The sequence below is a fragment of the Patella vulgata genome, chromosome 3 (genome assembly GCF_932274485.2).
Source record: "Patella vulgata chromosome 3, xgPatVulg1.2, whole genome shotgun sequence".
In the NCBI taxonomy this organism is placed as follows: Eukaryota; Metazoa; Mollusca; class Gastropoda; family Patellidae; genus Patella; species Patella vulgata.
This window is the reverse complement of record NC_065881.2, coordinates 67494296-67513832: the sequence shown is the minus strand read 5'-3', so window position 1 is coordinate 67513832 and position 19537 is coordinate 67494296. Positions and strand designations below refer to the sequence as shown.

The window sequence follows — 19537 nt, the reverse complement described above, 5'->3', positions numbered from 1 at the left end:
AATGTGATCATGAAAAGTCCTTATGGAATATCCATAAATTTTGTACATTCTAAAAACAAAAAACTGGCTATAAAGTTAATTAGTGTCATTTACACCCAGTCTGAATCCACATCAAAATATACCCTTCAAAAAAAGTAGGGGATATTGAAACCTATGTCATGGACATTTGACATACTTTGAGAGTATGTTCACAGATGAAGAACTTATTGCCCCAACAGAACCACTGATCTGCACATGCGACATGCAATAGCTCCCATACACGTGGGAGGGGTTCATTGTCAAATTTGACACTTCAAGTAAGGGTTGATGAAAACTGCCGCGTGCTGGTTTATCTATCCATGTTTGCTTTCCTATCGGTTCTTGCATAAGATTTACTGTTAAGCGTATCTTTGCTTTAGTATGTTATGTTTAATTTGATTGGGAGACGTGTTCGTCGATGTCAACGGACAACACTGGAAGAATTGGCCGTGGCACTGCAAGAGTGGTGGGTCAGATTGCCCCAAATCGTGATTGGACGGTTGATTAGGAGCAGGCCACGACAAATTGCTGAATGTCTAAGGATTGGTGGAGCAATTACTCATTGCGAGTATCTTTTTTGCGAGTGAAATGAGGCCATCAGATAAGCCGCCCATATGAAATGTTTTTGTTCATGTGTAGGCAATTGGCCTGTTATTAATATACAATGGTTACCTCTAATAAGGTTTTGTATTGTTTCTGAATATCCCCTACTTTTTTTAAAGAGTATATAATCCATTATTATCCTAACCCTGTAGTACCTATACCATTCAAAAGAAGAAACCAAGTCTGTCTTAATGTTTATTACTTCAGATTTACATATAGTTTACATGTGATATATATAAATAATACTCTTTAGACAATATGCCTCAATATACATTTAAAGTGGGAGTACCCCTAGATCAAAATTACATATTCTTTATGTGCCCCCATAACATTCCAATCACTGTACTTAGAAAAACCATTTATAACCTCATTTGTTGATGAAAAATTGAATTTTACAACTAGGGTAAAACAATGATGACAGATTAAAATAACAGTATATAAATATCAGTGCCTGGTTTTTCAACTTGCCGTTAAATTAACGTGTGGTAATTGTCAATATGTGATACTGAACTCAATACATCCGGAAATAGAAAAATGAAATGAAATGGGGTTTAACGTCCTACTGTTCTGCTCCTAACCTTGGCTAATGAAGACGGGCATATGGCATACAGTGTGCTATGAGAGAAATTTTGCCCGGACAGCGGCACTACGGCCTACTCTTATATCGAATTCCAACTGCCAAGGGATCTTTTACGTGCACGCCAATGTGTACACGGGACCTCGGTTTTTCGTCCCATCCGAACGACCGGAAATAGAATGTATCTAATTTAATATATACCTTCTGTACTGTAGTAAATGATTTTACTGGAACAGTATTTACATAACAAAACAAATATTTCCTAATAAAAAAAAAAATAATAACAAATTTTGGATATTTGGGGAATTACTATATTTATAAGAAGCAGCAGCTTTGTTATTTGCATTACTGACTACTTATTATACCATAAACAACGTGTGCTTATCTAACATCCCTTAAGATAAACATAAAAATGGCAATCCAACAAATATCTCAAATAATCTAAGTAGTGAGCACTTTTTTACAATTTTATGTACAATTCCAAAAATCCCAACATCAATCAGACAATAATGTATGACAGAAAAAATTGTGTGTTGATAAAAACGTGTACAGTAATGATTTAACAAATGGAGTAGCATGATTTGTTAGTTTAAGTATTTAGCACTTAATTAATAATACATCTTACTCAACAACAATATTGTTAAAATTGATACCTTTAAAAATCCCATAATGTTCAAATTAATAATTTGTACTAATAACATAAAACAGATCAATATAATAATATCATTGTAGTTTTTCCATGGTAACAGTTCTATTTACATTATATACATTATAGGATTCGCTTTTCAGTGGTCATGACTTCCATATATCTAATTGTATTGTTTATTTAATGTGTACTAAGATGATCAAGTACATATTATTTCAAAAATCCTGATTAGTACATAATACATTTAAACTATGGCTATAATTCATGTTATATTTACACTATATATACACAGTGTCTAGATCTTGTTGATATTTACAGCTGGACAATACAATACAAAAATACCCTGTATGTTACATAATATTTTAGGGACTTCTAGAATAACAAAGCAAGATATAAAAGTATTGTATATTGAGGGGTATAAGTGGTAGAGTGATGGACTATATACTAATACTTCTTATACAAGAAACATTCTCAAAACCATTCTATTCTATGTCCAGTTCCTTTGTAAAAGCCATTCTCCCAATTTAACAATAAAACTTTATTTAATCATTATATAATATAAGATATTATACTGACAGAATAAATGTCTGATATAGAAGGCAGTGGATTATTACAGGCAAATTGTTGGTCAATTAGATTAGAACCATAACTAGTAAACAATTCAAAAGGAATGTAATAAAATACTGATATCCGTGTTGTTGGGCATCATCTTGAATGGTACAATCTCCTGTTAGCCTTGTTTTTATACTTTAACAAAAATCTTAACAATAAATATTGTATTTGATAATAAGGCCCCAGTCAACTTGAAGGAAAATTCTGACTCCCTAATAATTTCAACAAATAATTATTAAAATATGTATGTATGAAACATCTGATCTATCAGACATACATGTGAATAGTAATTATTATATAAAATTATTGTACTACCTGGTATCTATGTTATTGAAGATGTACAAAGTTTTATCTCCTCTAGTAGGAGCAGAATGAAAACACCTGTTACAGCTTTTGTTATATGGATAATCATATCTACCAAAATACCAACATTTGACTACAATTTTAAAGTCTTCTGACAACAGCAAAGTTGACTGGAGGCTTTAATTATCTCTATTTACAATTCATATTTACATTTACACAAATATTTACACTGGAATGATATTATGTATACTTCAACTGAAACTCTGCACATCAAGTAACAGATATTCTTTTAGTGTGGTTGGTAAAGGTAAGCAAGGTACCTGACGAAGTCTTTTAATACCCAGTGATTTTCTAATAACAAATCTACAGTAGTGTTGTAATGTGTGAGGATATTTAGAGAATGAACGATAATATTGGTAAGAAGCTTGTAGGTCTTGATATTGTTTTGAACCAGATTTGATCAGATTTGGTATTAAGGAGTCTAAGGGAAGTTTAATAGCACAATGAAGAATAGCTTTAATGATTGTCTTGTCACCATTTGGGTTTCTTAGTTCTTGCTGTAGCAGAACATCGCCTGCTTTATTTGTTATATTGAAGTCAGCACCGTAAGCAATTAGAAATGCGGCTGCATGCGGTCGTCTGTCTTGTGTACAATGGTCAGTAAAACAGACATAGTGTAATGGAGTATTACCTGAAATATAAGAGTTGAATTTTCAAAATATGGTATTAGAGATAAGATTACAATATCATTAAAGATGCATTATGTAAGAGCTAAATCTGCCTATTTGCAGGTCTTTTCTCTGGCTTCAAACGTTATATAAATTATTATTTAAACATTTAAAACTTGACAAGCTAATAATTAACTCTATGGGCCATTGGATGGCTCATTTAAAATAAATTAGAACACTAAGCCCAGTTAAAACAAGCCAACAGTGAGGCTGATGTCCACCGCTGAAATCCCAAAATAAATAGATGACACATATTAATCGCACATTTATTTTTTTCAAAAGTATCGAGCAATCATACTGATTATCAACTACACTCTCTATCAGACAGAATCAAAGTTATCTTGTCCCAAAGCAACGACAAAGGAAATTGCTTATTTCTGCCTAGCTTTAGCTCGATATGTTAATCATTGAACTCAGTCAAGACGAACATCTACATCAAGTTTCAAAGTCTTGACTAATCAAAATGCTTATCGCTCCTTAGCCTAATAAGAAAATTCTCATCATCGAACTTAGCCAAGGTATTGATGTAATGAAACTATACACCAAGTTTCATCACTCTCACTTAATTAGAACTAAAGTTATCGTGTCCAAGAGCATCAAGCAATCAAATTGCTTATCTCTGCTTACCCTAAGCAGAAAATGCTCATCTTCGCATTCCATCAAGGCATTGACCTCATAAACACCTACACCAAGTTTGAACATTCTAGTTCAATTAGAATGAGAGTCATTGTGCTCCTAAGTCTTGGCCAATCAAATTGCTTATCGCTCTGCTTCTCTGAGCAGAAAATACTCATTATCGAACTTACCCAAGGTATTGATGTAATGAAACTATGCACCAAGTTTCATCACTCTCACTTAATTAGAACTAAAGTTATGGTGTCCCAAAGCATCAACCAATCAAATTGCTTATGTCTACTTACCCTAAGCAGAAAATGCCCATCTTCGAACTCCATCGAGGCATTGACCTAATAAATACCTACACCAAGTTTGAACATTCTAGTTCAATTAGAATGAGAGTCATTGTGCTCCAAAGTCTTGGCCAATCAAATTGCTTATCTGAGCAGAAAATACTCATTATCGAACTTAGTCAAGGTATTGATGTAATGAAACTATGCACCAAGTTTCATCACTCTCACTTAATTAGAACTAAAGTTATCGTGTCCCAAAGCATCAACCAATCAAATTGCTTATGTCTACTTACCCTAAGCAGAAAATTCCCATCTTCGAACTCCATCAAGGCATTGACCTAATAAATACCTACCCCAAGTTTGAACATTCTAGCTCAATTAGAAAGAGTTATTGTGTCCCAAAAAGTGTGACAGACATACGGACGGACAGACAGACAGACAGACGAACCCATTTTAATAAAATAGATAATCAAGATTTAGTTACTACCATAATAAACAATCTACGCTACATTTTGTCAAAACTTCAAACACCATTCACACAGAATAAAGTAATATAAAATTTTCAACATATTCAATTTTCATTATCTATTTTTGAACTACATGTAATAATAAAGCAAGAATGACCAGCTCTTTATCTAATTCTTACATAATGCATTTTTTAAGTAAAATTTAACATCATTTTTCAATAATGGCTTATCCAAACATCTACTGCTTAATAGAGAACTCACATACCAATTCAGCTGCAACAAGAATTGTTTGTAATTCAACCAAATGTGTAAAGCAAGTCAATAGCGAGGCTGATGTCCCTTACCTTAATCCCAAAACAAGCATACAAGTCATTAATTGTCCTCTTCCTTTCTTTTCATGTCTGTTTTGGGACATACATGTAATAACTCTGCTTCTAATTGAGGTTGACTGTTTAAACCTTGCTAGGTGAATGCCTTGACCTACTTCAACGAGTGCTCATATCCCTACCCAGCCTAAACAGAAAATGCTCAATGTTGAAGTCAGTCAAACATTCACCTAATTTTGAACATTCAAATTCAATTAGAAACAGAGTTGTTGTGTTCCAAAGGGTGTGATGGAAAGAGAGAGAAAGAAATGGGGTTTAACCACTTGACACAAACTAGGTCATTTCGGGACTAACATATGGCTTAATTTTATTTCAATAATTCGCTTGCGCGTAGGGGTCTTTAGCAGTGGGAGGACCCGGAGAAAACCCACAAGGTTGGATTGATGGAAAGAAAGATGGAAAGCTGTTTAGACTAAGCAGAAAATTTTGTGTTCACAAACAGCAAGAGGGAGAGAGAGAAATGGTGTAACATATACTCAACACAAACTAGGTCATTTTGGGACTAATATATGGTTCAATCTGCATTTCAATAATTCGCAGGGGTCTTTAGCAGTGGGAGGAAACCGGAGAAAAGCCATGAGGTTGGACAGACGATCCTACTCCTTGTCACATACAACTGGGGAATCGAAATCACGTCAGTTGACTCAATGACAGACTCTTAAAGCATTTACAAGATTTTTCAAAGAGGTCAAGGGCCATAGCTCAAATCAAGAGGCTTCATCGTCTCATGACCTTAAACACTGTGTATAAATTTAAAGTCAATCGGATGTTAACTTGAGCCTCTTAAGCATCCACAAGCTTTTTCAAAGAGATCAAGGGGCTTAACTCTGGCAGTAATTATCGGAAATCAATGAAAATGCATAGACTTCTTTGTCTTATGACCTTAAACACTGTGTTTAAATTTAGAGTCAATCGGATATTAACTTTGGCCTCCAGAGCATTCCACAATATTTTTGATAATGGGCCATAACTCTGGCAGTAATTATCGGAAAAAGGTGAAAATCTAAAGGCTTCTTCGCCTCGTGACCTTAAACACTGCGTATAAATTTAAAGTCTCTAGAGTTTCCACAAGTGATTGTGGACACTGAACCGGCGGACGGACGGAGGCGACGACAAACTACGACCAGATTTTAATGTGGGCATACAAAAAGCACTAAATCTATATACTTATGAAGATATGACAAACTCTACTCACCATTTCGATCTTTTAAATTAACATCGATATTATAACCTTGTGTTATTAACTCTCTAACAATCTCCATAGAGAATTTCTTGTCAGCTATCAATGACAGATGAAGAGCACTAAGACCCGCTGAATTCTTATAGTTACAATCAGAGCCATGTTTCAATAATGATGATACACATGAAAGATTTCCATGACGAACACATTCATGTAAAGGAGTCTCATCTGAAAATAAAATTATTCAAATTCCATTAATTATCACCATAATTTTGCCATATATATGAAAGATAATCCAGTGTGAACACAGACATCTTGCCACAATGTAGCACAATGAAAATCCATTCTCACGGTCACCGATTGTTGAAATCCTTGAAGGTATATATATGGAAACTTTGATGAATTCTTTGAGTATTGCTAAGAAATTATGTGTAAATAAGGCTTGGTCTTTCCAATTTTGTTATGTATATCGGCAATAAATCTCTGGTAACACTGGGCTGTCAGTCTGATATCAACTAATAAATAGAAAGTGAAAGAAAAGAAAACTGAAAGTTTTTGGTATTCAAGAACTGTTATATGCTTCATGTAGCCATTAAGGATTACTTTGAAAGATAGCCAAAGCCTTTTCCAACTCTCATAGCATACATTTAAATATCCAATGTTATTATTTCTTTATTTACGAACGTTATATAACTCAACTTACTTGTTTCTTTGACTGGAATTGACAGTATGTCAGTACGGATAGCATTATCTAAATGTGCATGTACACAATCAGCAAAACCTTTTTGAGCAGCAATATATAGGCTTGTTCGACCAAATTCATCCACTGCATTATAATCCGCTCCATAATAAATAAGTTCCTTTACACATGACACATGGTTGTTCATAGCAGCTAACTGCAAGGCTGTAGTTCCACCAGCGTGGGGAGTTGCTGTAATATAAATTAAAATATGTGATAGTGATGCTTAATTGTTTCGCATACTCTTGTTATCCACGGCTTGCTTTCTTCTATAAACTTAAATCAGGAAAATATGGTCTCCAAATATTAATAAAGGTTATTTTTATTTGGTTTCATCTACGTATTGTGGAAATGTTCATATGCGACCTGTTTGCATAACCACTGTGTACCTTGAAAGACTATTTGCAAATTGCAAGACCTGTACATACAGTATGCAATTACATTAGTTAATCTAGTTAATCTCTGTAAATGAAAATGTGCAAAACCATCCTGTAAATTAGCCTACTTGCCCAGGGTAGAAACGTCAACACTGACATTCCTGCTTCACCATCTTGATCATCATGATTACTATCAACAAACTTTTCTCCAATAAAGCTCAGATTTGTAGTACCGGTAATGTGTTTATGTAAGCCAGAATAATATACATATTATAATCATGGCACCACTACTGAATAGATGTAGCCTAATGTACCTGTATATGACCCATATTTTGAGTATTTAGTTGCAATATTAGTGTCTGCTCCAGCCTCCAATAAAACTTGTAGACATTTTAAACTTCCATTCTCTGCTGCAATGTGCACAGCTGTAACATCAAACCTATCTTTAGCATTTACGTTTGCTGTAACAAAGAAATTAAAACAATAAAATAACAAATTGTAATACTACACAGTGTTTCATTTTGTGCTCACTTCAGAGATAACTGATCAATAATTATAAAGTTTCCACTTTTTCGACCTTTGTTATCTTCAGTTGTTCAGACTATACCTGGCGCTTAAAATAACCCAATGTTGAAAGAAAGCATACAGTGTCCACCTTACAACAGGTTCCATTGATTTATGATTTATTTTAAAATTTGTTACACAGTTTAGTCCACAATGTGTTAATATACACATTTTGGTGTTCTAAATTGATTCTTATACAGAATTCTTATTTAGAGTTGTTTAGTTCCTTTGCGTGTAAGGAAATTAAATCAACAATTAGTTGTAAAATTAATTATGGTGCTGAAATAATATCAATCTAATTGTATTTTGGCAAGTGATTAAGCTGTAATTATAAAATACCTTTTTATAAAGAAGATAAATGTTTATCCATATCAAGTCAATTAAATGTTGTCTAAACATTAAAACCATAATGCCAATTTGAATTAACAAACAATACGAGCATACTTTATTACAAAAACAAGTATTAGTAGTGGACGACATAACCAATGCCTTGTCGACGACATAACCAATGCCTTGTCGACAACATAACCAATGCCTTGTGGAAGACTTAACCAATGGTTGTGGACAAGTTAACTGGCACACTACTTTAGCACCAAAACCCTCAAGTGATGGAAGGAAAATACATGATGTCCAAATAAATCTTTGAAAATATATAGCAACAGCATTATTAAAATGTTTTGATCAAATTAATAAGCATGTCATTGTGGATGTGTTGTCATTAGAATTAAAGCCATTATTATTATTATTAACTTCATTCAAGTTCAAAGAAAAAGGAATCCTCCTTGCAAAAATATCAGTGATCATAATAAGGACGTGAAATAGTGCCCAACGACTATCTTTTGACAAAATCCCACATTTATCACATATTTTCATTCCTGCTGCTATAACTATATGATGTCAAATACACACCTTCATACTCAACCAGTATTTCCACTATTTCCGAACTGTCTTTCGTGACGGCAAACTGGATAGGGGTTAAATAGTTTTTTGATGCATAAAATAAACTCCGATTATATTCTAATGCATCTGCAGATACCCCGGCTTTCAGGAGAGATTCAACTAGACCTGTATCGCCCTCATTCACTGCATCAATTAATCGTTTATCTTGGTCAATCTCTTTTTCCAAAACTTCAGCACTTTTTTTCCATCTGAAACCCGCCATGATGCCAGGGTAGCGTGCAAAATTGCGACTAGACCGAAGCGAAATGTAATATAGGCCTAAAAGTCAAATGCGAAAAGTTAACTAAATGGATGAGACTATAATTGTCCTATGAGTCGTGTTCTGATATCGAAGTTGCCAAACTATTATAAAAGGGAAATATTCGGAATACAACAAAGGAAATATGACGATAAAATTGTTATTTATTTAAAATTATTTGAATGTTTAATTAATGGGAGGCAACTCCAATTAATAGGCCTTATCCAAGCCGCTCTATGCAAATTTAATAATAACAGTCAGGGAATACTTTAAATTCTATAGGTGACAATCAATAGAATAGATTTATAATCAATAGAATAATTGTTAATTTAGTCTTAGTCCTTTTATAAAGATTAAGATACAGAAATACCTTGGATAAAACTTTGAAGTCAGTAGGGAAAGAATTATCTCTAGTCGCGCTATTAAAATACTAAAATAGAGTTGGCTCCCTTTAATCATAAACCCAATTTACGATTTAAGCCGTGAAGAATATTTACAGTAATCTGAGATAGACACAATAGGTTATTTGAACATAGAATGTCAAAAGATGAACACTTGTTTATTTATTTTAGCCATCAATGAACATGTAGACACCCTACATTATATTAGAAGATCATATCTGTTAAATTTAGATGTTAAAGGATCATAATTGTAAATATATAGTATTATCTCCCTTCAACCATTCTTAACAAAGGATATTGTGTCGACCACCCAAAGTTTATACATTTTAGACTCTTATCTCTAAATAACTCTTCACAACTGAACACGGCTTCAGTTGACTTCCGACAGAGGAATTGTGTCAGGGACGATCGACCACAAATATTAAATAGGTCCTCACCATTAAAAGTTTAAGGTTGGGTTAGGGTTCAAACCCCCTGTAGGCGAATTGTTAGTTGATAAGAGGAGTGTGTTGGACAGCTTTTTATCTGGGGCTTTGGAAGGGGCAATAAAGGCACGTCAGTTTGAAATAGAATCAACAAGACAGGCTCAGAAGCAAAACAATATTGGGGGCTTTGACCCATGGAAAAGCTATGGGGTTTACGGCACACTGCTGCACAGCCCTCACTGTGGCATCATTAGAAAATTTTGTCCACTTGCTGTGACAATTAGAGTAGGCTACATTCATTAGTCATTGATTTGATAACCATGTAATTACTTGGTCAGATTGTGATATTTGAAAATATCACTTATGGTTTCTAACCCACAATTACAACCCAGTGCATAATGATTTTATTCAGCATTTCAAACTCAACTATCCTTCACAACATCAAGCCCACATATATATCTGTCTAGTCAGGAAATACCATGACAAAATAATGAACCATTTCTTGCATAAATTCTGTTCATTAGAATACTCTAGGAACATATTTTTAAGGTTGTGTGACTCCATCGTCATGTCATGTCACAGTATCAGTAATTGCTACTGAGCCCCAACTTGCTTGCTGTTGATAACCAGTAACCAATGTATGTTGGTAACAGGCAAATTGCCTACACATGAACAGTTCATATGGGCGTCTTATCTGACGGCCCCATTTCACTCGCAAAGATATACAGTCAAAAGTGAAAATGGACATTTTTGATTTTTGTCTTAATAATGAGTAGTTGCTCCACCGATCCTCAGACATTCAGCAATTCGTCGTGGCATGCTCCTAATCAACCGTCCAATCACGATTTTGGGCAATCTGACCCACTCCTCTTGCAGGGCCACGGCCATTTCTTGCAGTGTTGTCGTTTGACGTTGATGTCGACGAACACGTCTCCCGATCAAATTAAACGTAACACACTGAAGCAAAGATACGCTAAACAGTAAGTCTTATGCAAGAACCGATAGGAAAGCAAACATGGATAAACCAGCACATTGCAGTTTTCAACAACCCTTCCTTGAAGTGTCAAATTTGACAATGAACCCCTCCCACATGTATGGCGCTATTGCGTATCGCATGTGCAGTTCAGTGGTTCTGTTGGGGACGATAAGTTCTTCATCTGTGAACATACTCTCAAAGCATGTCAAGTGTCCATGACTATTTATATCACAATCTGCATAGGTATTTGCATTTCAATATCCCCTATTTTTTTTTTTTAGAGTATAGATATATCTCAATGGTCAGACATCTAGTATAGGGTTTATTTTGTCAGTTATCAGTAGCTCGAAATAGGAACAAACCATACTTGCTCTCTGGATCAATTTATATCTCTCCACACATATACCAACAGATTTAAAAAAACAAAAACACATTTATTTCAAGGGAAATAAGTGTTTCTTTATTAAGAAGGATAGGACAATTCTAAGATCTCCTAGCTGTTATGCAAAACACTTCAGATTGGCCATACCACATAAAACAAATGTACATTTCACTTTCACATAATTTTTTAAAAAAATAATCTATTTATTATGTACATGGCTAGGACTCATGATAATGATGTCATTTACCCCTCGATTTGTACGAGTTGACTTTCACATGTAAATATTTCTTATTACAGATTTTAAGGAGTCCAGCAATGGTGATCTCTCTAACAATAATTAACTTCTTCAAGAACTATTAACATCTTAATTGCGAAAAAAAAAAAATGGTTGACAAATTATTAACAAAGCAATTTCAAAAGCAAATGTTAAAATATGAAACTTTAACAGTAATTAAATGGATGAAATAATGAATGAAACTGTGAAATGAAAAACGGACATGAAAGTGAAAAGTTAACAACAATGGTTGACATGAAAAGCTATGTTTAAGAACATCTGGTATTAAATACCCAGTTAATACCAGATTTTCAACATAAAGCTTACATTACATGTAAAATACAGGCTCATATATAATTGTGCCTTTTGTCATAACAATACAAATATCTGTATGATATAATATATTTCTGCTCAATGTATATATTAATACATCTAATAGATTTAATATTATTTATTATATATAGATATCTTTTTACCTACGTACAATATATAACCACAGAACAGCTTCATTTTTCTATCGATATAAACCATACATATTAATTAGCTAAATTGGTTAACAGAATAATTTACCATTTTCAATATTATTATCATTATTAATTTTTACTCTTTAAGACCAAAAAATATGGTGCATTTCCCTGACAAAAATCAAAGTAACAATCAATCATACATTTGATGAATGCATGTGATAACTACAACAATAGCATCTGGTGTGCTTTTTCAACACAAATATATTCTCCAGTAAATAAATATTGCAAGAATCTTGTGGTCTCTGAAAATAGCACAATAACACACAAGTCTGTTTATCTTGCTCAGCTACACTACAATCCTTGGCAAAATAATGCCGGTTTTATTTTCATCCATTGGATGAAAGTCTAATATCTCGCCATGTGTCCTTATTATGTTATAGAATAAAATGCACCAAATATATAAATAATTATTCTTTGTCTGTTATAACTAGTCTATGATAACAGATTGGACTATGCAGCTGGTCACCTCACTTTATAATATTAAATATAGAGTCTCTCCTACTCTAGAATTTGTAGAAAATATTACAACCATTTACAATGACAACCGTTCTGTTATTGCAATATCCTTGCAATTTAAGTTTCTTTCCACTTGTTGTCACTTTCTCAAATATTAATAGAACCACAACACCAAATTCCCCCTTGTAGAGTTGTATCACACATAATTAACACCACATTAATTTAATAATCAGCATTGTCAAGTCCAGGGGTATTGTTTTATTCATCTTCAGGATCTGTATCGCGTAATACTGCTACAGCATCTTTAACAGCATGGTAGATAATATTCTTAACCTGTAATTTATCCTCATGATTCGAATGGGTGTCAGAAAGTTGTCTGAATTCTTGAGTTAGACGGAAACAGTGATTTAGATGTTCAGGTGCCACAAAATCTTCTGCTACTTTGACGCAACTGTGTAAATTACGAACCTGTAAAATAGAAAGTATTTTTTGTTAAATATTTATATAACTTTTAAAAAGTTGGCCCTTATTTGTATTGAACATTAATAACTACCAATACTACAACTTTCAGTATTTACAGTTTACAAACAGATAAATTTATTATGAATGTTAAAGATTTTGAACTGCCAGGCTAATTCCCCATTAAGTTTATTAAGTATGTTATATTTACCTGATGTGGTGCTCCAGCTGGTATAAATATAGCATCACCAAGACACTGTACTATAGTATAACCCTGTACACCATATTCTTTAGATATTCTCTCTCTTAACTTCTCATCTAAATACCAACTCTGATCATGTATGGGATCATGATCTGGTTCTATTGTTTCTCCATTCTCCTTTGCTACCTACATTAAACATTTGATCATAATTAGCTAGCAGATATTAGAGTACTGAATTGGGTTGTTATTTGGATTTAGGATGGGACAAGCTCTATATCGAACACAAAATCAGTTATCTTAATACTGGCTATATCTTTAGTTGTAAAATTGTCAACAAAAGACAGATTTTCATCCCAACAAACAAGTCAACCCATATAATCCAATGAAATTGACTATTTTATTTTTGACTCAAATAAAACCAGGAACACACTAAGTCAATATTAATGAGTCAATGTAATAAGTTAAAGGAGAATGAAAAGCTTTCTCACTATTATCAAAGTTGTCACAACAGAACAAACACAACTAGACAAATTTTATAAGGAAGCAGTATAAACAAGACATACCTTATTGAGGAAATCTCGGATTTTGTCAGCATCATGAGCATCATAGATCTGCCATAAAGCACCAGGTACTTCATGTACTTCTCTAACTCGACGTTTAGTTATACTATCACAATCGGCATCATCGATAGCCTTTAATGCAGCTGTAACATAAATTATATAATATAGACATTCATTTCAGTGTAGTTTATTTTTTAAGCTGTAAATCATTTACAAAAAAAAAATCTTGGTGAAATAACATGAACATTGGAAACAGACATACCCTACAAGAGGTTAGAACTTCGCATTTTGGCTATTCCTTTACATTTGGGCTATTCCTTTACATTTTTTCATTTGATTACAGTTTAAAGTTTGACATGCAAAATTTTTTGAGACTTACCTTGTTCATGTGTTTTACGACCTCCTTCACCATCACAAGGTACTCCAACATACACCATAACATTAACAGCATCCGAAATATCCAGATGTAGATTAGTTGTTCCTTCAGAAGGAAACTGAGAAGAACCATAAGCGTTGTACATCTTGGGTCCTAAATCCGGACGAACCAAGAAATCTGGCAGACGAGAAGCTAGATTAAGTTTGCCTTGACGATGTGTATAATCTGGAAGTGGTAAGGCCTGCATTAAATCATGAAATCTCGTTGGTAATAAATCACTAAAATCATCCCCTGGTGGCCAATCTTTTAACTTTAATAACATTGGTTCATCTTCATCATCTGTTGGACGTTCTATAAAAAAAAATTATTTTTATTATTAAAGATCACAATTATATATCGGCATTTATAATACTGTATTTATAGTCCAAATAGCCAAGGTTACTTTGGACCAAGATATCTTTCTTTGACTAGGGGAAGGAAACCAGAGATAACCAAGCCCAATTATTTATCAACACTGCATTGTATTATTACTGTGTCATAATACATTCTTGTCAATATATACATGTAACAGGAAGTATTATGATTAAATCTTTAAAGCCAATATTTAACATTAAAATTAGTGTAATTTACTTACTATTCAAATATTCGAAGCCATCCCAGAAATCACACATAGGATGACCAATGATGACGTTACCACTTCTACAATTAACCAAATCGTTATCAATATGACCAAATTCTTTACTGAATGATTCCGGTCTCCATAGATCCAGGTTAACATATTTACTGGTACCCGAAACAAGCACAGGCTGAAAATAAACACAATTTTTGTTTATTAACACAAGGCATAGTACACAATAACTAGATGGAAAGTATTGACCATTATGGTCTAGAGGCGAAATCCGTATAAAACAATTCATTAGCATAGAATAGAAGTTAACACTCAACACGTTTAAGTTTACATCAATATAAAATGTTAGTGGTAACCAAATACAATATAGTTTGTAATATAATATCAACAGGATATCAGTTATAATTGAAATATGTCATACACCTACCTGTCCACGTTTCCACTGTTCTTGAAATATTTTCAGATTTCCCTTGTGTTTTGGATCATGAAGACGTAGTAAACGACCATCACAAAGCCAGGAATGAGGTACATCGGGATAAAGAACACTTGTTTCTGTTAAGTTATGAACAGCTATAGGTATATCACGCTTCCAGCCTCCTAATCTCGGAATATAATGCATGAATTTAAACGGCTGGGTTTCACTATCGCGACAACTTTTCTCCACAACTGATTGAATGATATCGTCGAGTGTGCTGCCACTGGTTTTTGGTTTTGAGTTCTTTTTGTTGTTATCGTTTGACACTTTAGCTTTTCCAGCTGTTTTAGTGAGCAATTCTCTTAAAGTAGAACAACTTGGTTGTGACTTTTTATCAGAGTCTAAGTCAGCACTTGGAGACATAGCACTTTTATCAAGTGAATTTTTTCTGGAATCATTTTTATCTCGGCTGCCTTCAGAATCGAGAAAGGCAACATCAGCTAGTAAGCTAAGAGGTGAAGAGGTTGTATCCGGATTATAATTATCCAGCGTAGATGTTTTGTTGCCATTAACTGTTGCAGGATTTTTATTGTTTTTCTTGCCCTTAGTTGGTTTATGATGATCATCTCCTACACCATTCACCATCTTTTTATTATTGACACTGTTTACTATTTGCTGAAAAAAAACGTACAAAAATATAAATATTTATTACTTTTTCACTTGACACAGATGAAAGTCAAGCTATATATAGTATATGAGGCTCACAAGGGTTCAAAAGAGTATAGATAAAGTAATAAATACAAGTTATTATGTCAATCATCTCTACAAGTTAATCATCTACTTCACTGCTTTAATTCATTAATACTAACCTGACTGAGCCCATTTTTATTGAGAAACTTGGAATCGCTGCCATGACCACAGGGACAAGTAGCTGGTATTGACCATTTGCCTCGTATATCATGAATCAATCGACCCAATTCCCATAAAGCATCACTAGGAATAATCTGTGTGAGCATCATTTTATCGGGTTCATGAGCACTTCTGTTTGAACTACAAGTCAGCCATCTATGATCCTCATCAACTGTAAAGAAAAGATAATGACATATAATAAATGTACTGAAATAGAAATACTGATAATGTTTATTACTCACAACAAATTACCTAGTTTGTAATTTATTAACCCTTGTCAGCAATAAAACACAATTCATCTTGTAGATAACAACCCACGTAATTTACTCTTAATGAAACTGACATTTATGAATAATTTACAAGTTACTCTTCTGAAGAGAACAATGAAATGGAATTCTATGATAAAATATGACAAAGAGAGCACTACTAATGAAATAACTGAATGATGAGAATTCTTACCTTTAGTATCAGTCCCTCCTTTTACTTTAGCTTTATAACAATCAAGACAGACCACAAAACCACATTTATTACACACCCAGTGCATGTTAAATAACGTTGTATCACAGACATCACACATTTCACGTACACCTTGTACAGCTCTCTTCCATGCTATTTTACCTGTTATATAAATATGTCATAATATAATACAACAGTCAGGTGAGATTTCCAGCTGAGAAAATGTCAGGTGAACAGTCGCTCTGACTTTTGTAAACAGGGTATGTTAACCTTTAACTGGTCAGACTCAAATTGCTATCACACTTTGAACATCATAGCAAAAATGTTGACAAAACTCAGCATGTGAACACCTGGTTAATAGGACATTTGCAAAGGTCACGAGACAGCCCTAATAAACCACAGGAAGCTAACTTCTTAAATGACTATTAAACTTTGTACAGCAAGTTCCTGACTATAGCATTGATTCACATCTGTATCAATGCTAGATTTATTAGAAACAAAGGTGGGGTGTGATCTGATTGTTACACAAACTGTACCATTATCAACCTATGTATTTGAATGAGTCTTACAAACTTAAAACTACTATGCAGTAGATTTTAAGATGTTAATTGAAATACTTACCATTTTTACCAACCAATGACATCGATTCTCTTTCTTGTTCGACCAATTCACAGAACTTATCTCCAACTTTGGTGATAATAAATTTAGATGTTTCAATATCTAACTTGGGCATTTGAACTGAAAAGACAATAAATTGACCCAATTATGAAAAGCTAACATTAAGAAGATTAACCTACTGATAAATTATGAACATATAACATAAATATCCCTTATCAAATCTGATGAATTTTCCTATTATATGACAAATTATATAACAGTAAATAGAGATGTTTAATGACTTTTCTACAAATAATGTATTTACCTGGTGTCCTAGGTAACCAAGGTTCTATATCATCTGGATCAGCATCTGATAACTCAGAAAAGCCATAAATAGATACAGCACCTTTAGGATTGTATTTCAACCTGGAAAAAACATCTATTTCGATTAAAACGTGTATAAAAACTTGGACAAAAATGTTTAAATTTGTTCTCAAGGAAGTAATAAAGACGGATAAAATTAACATAAAAGCATGAAGGATGGTTCAGTTTGGCACACTTCACTGTAGTTTATTCAGTTTAAAATGTGTTTATCATGAATTACAAATAATGTGTAAGACATGAGATAAACAAGATCCAAATTATAAATAAAGCTATGTACATTAACTCTTCATTGTCACATTCATATAAATAAGCTGTAGGGCTATATTCATGGGTTTTCTATAATGGGTTTGTATGTTAACACAGACATTGTGTTAAAAAGCTCCTCTAGTTATAATAGACAATGTTTACAATTACAGATCAAGCCCGGGTGAATTTCAAACATTTACATATCTGCACTCGCCTCTATTATGCTAGTAAATATATACAGAGAACATGTCGATAAATTGACGTCACAGACGCTGATCAATATACCCACATCTTTTGTAGTCCAATAACAGTGTTATTAATATAGAAATATGATTTTACTGCAACATGTTACACGCAACTCGTAAACAAATATACTACGAGCTGTAATCTATATTCCTTTCATTATGCAGCCTTGTGTCATTGCTATTGATTAATATGTTTTCTACTTCTATTTAATCCATAAAATATAATGAGATTTTAGCATGATTGTATGTCAATAAATTCTAGGAATATTTTTCGTATATAATAACTTGCCTCCTAAATGCATAAAATCGACAGAATATGTTTGGTTGTTTCTTGCTAAGTTGAGTGGCAGACATTTTACATTCTCGACATTTCATTAATTTAGGAGCAATTTCCACACAAGGGCCATCTTGAACAAATGGTTCACAAGTTCTCTTTAATATTGCCAGAGACACCTTTACTAGTGGTTTATTGAAGGAGCCTGAAAAGGAAAGAAAGAAGACAATCAGACGTAGTAAATATTTCTGTCTAATAATCAACCACTAATCCCTTTCTCTCACTACGGGCTGTCTGTAATTACCATTCCCTAGCCAAGAAAGATAGGAGAAAATAGTTCCCACCAGCATTCCATGCCAATCTGGCATTTAACCAAAACTAGAAATAGTAATACATCAAGCTATACCATACATAAGTTACATATTACTAGTACCACGTTTATTTATAAACAAGTATTATTATCTATATAGCTTACCTTCATGTTTTTCAACTGCTTTACTGTTCTCTTTACTACGTCTTGTTGTTTTTTTCTTCTCCTTTATGCTACTGGTATTGTTGCTGCCTGTAGAATTAGTTGTTGATTCCATACTAACATCAGATTCATGATGAGACGGTGCTGGACTACCTATACTGGATGCCTTACTACTCATCTTATCCTCAGATTTACTATCTGTTGTATCCATTTTCTCATCACATGAATTCTCTTCTTCAACCTGAATAATAACACACAAACAAAAAAAACAATGAATCGTCCCAGATAGATGAAAACAAATGTGTCAAGGAATTTATTATAAAAATAATTTCTATAACCATGAGTAAATATTTTAATAAAACTTACAGGGGTTGTTTTCCTGGTTTCTGGTTTCTTTTCTGTTTTAACTTCAGTTTTGCTGCGTTTGTTATTAGGTTTCTTTCGTGTCTGGTTGTTTGGTGGTACAGGACTGGATTCATCTTCTGTTTTTATTTTTTTAGCCCCACTATTTGACTTTTTAGTTTTTACTCTCTTTTTTGGCAGTGTGTTATCAACAGACTGGAATTA

General features: G+C 33.4%; 2 protein-coding genes across 4 annotated transcripts in view; both read right to left on the bottom strand.

Annotated features, from left to right (window-relative positions):
* Positions 1-803: 803 nt before the first annotated feature.
* Positions 804-9293, bottom strand: LOC126814998 (serine/threonine-protein phosphatase 6 regulatory ankyrin repeat subunit B). The gene is made up of 5 exons (XM_050540506.1): positions 9018-9293; positions 7859-8005; positions 7132-7359; positions 6444-6656; positions 804-3450 (listed from the first exon to the last, which is right to left on the bottom strand). Exons 1-5 carry the CDS (start codon positions 9268-9270, stop codon positions 3011-3013), a joined length of 1281 nt encoding a protein of 426 aa, XP_050396463.1. The 5' UTR covers positions 9271-9293; the 3' UTR covers positions 804-3010.
* A 2248-nt stretch (positions 9294-11541) lies between these two features.
* Positions 11542-19537, bottom strand: part of LOC126816831 (lysine-specific demethylase 3B) — a 74695-nt gene continuing 66699 nt past the window's right edge. For all 3 annotated transcript variants that reach the window (XM_050543589.2, XM_050543590.2, XM_056099345.1), the window contains 13 exons: positions 19337-19528; positions 18974-19211; positions 18514-18703; positions 17675-17775; positions 17374-17490; positions 16756-16914; positions 16257-16468; positions 15400-16062; positions 14979-15150; positions 14348-14695; positions 13972-14111; positions 13418-13594; positions 11542-13215 (listed from right to left, as the gene is read on the bottom strand). In XM_050543589.2, coding sequence (XP_050399546.1) covers positions 13006-13215; positions 13418-13594; positions 13972-14111; positions 14348-14695; positions 14979-15150; positions 15400-16062; positions 16257-16468; positions 16756-16914; positions 17374-17490; positions 17675-17775; positions 18514-18703; positions 18974-19211; positions 19337-19528 — 2919 coding nt within the window. In that variant the 3' untranslated portion in view covers positions 11542-13005. The remainder of the gene's footprint in view (positions 13216-13417; positions 13595-13971; positions 14112-14347; positions 14696-14978; positions 15151-15399; positions 16063-16256; positions 16469-16755; positions 16915-17373; positions 17491-17674; positions 17776-18513; positions 18704-18973; positions 19212-19336; positions 19529-19537) is intronic.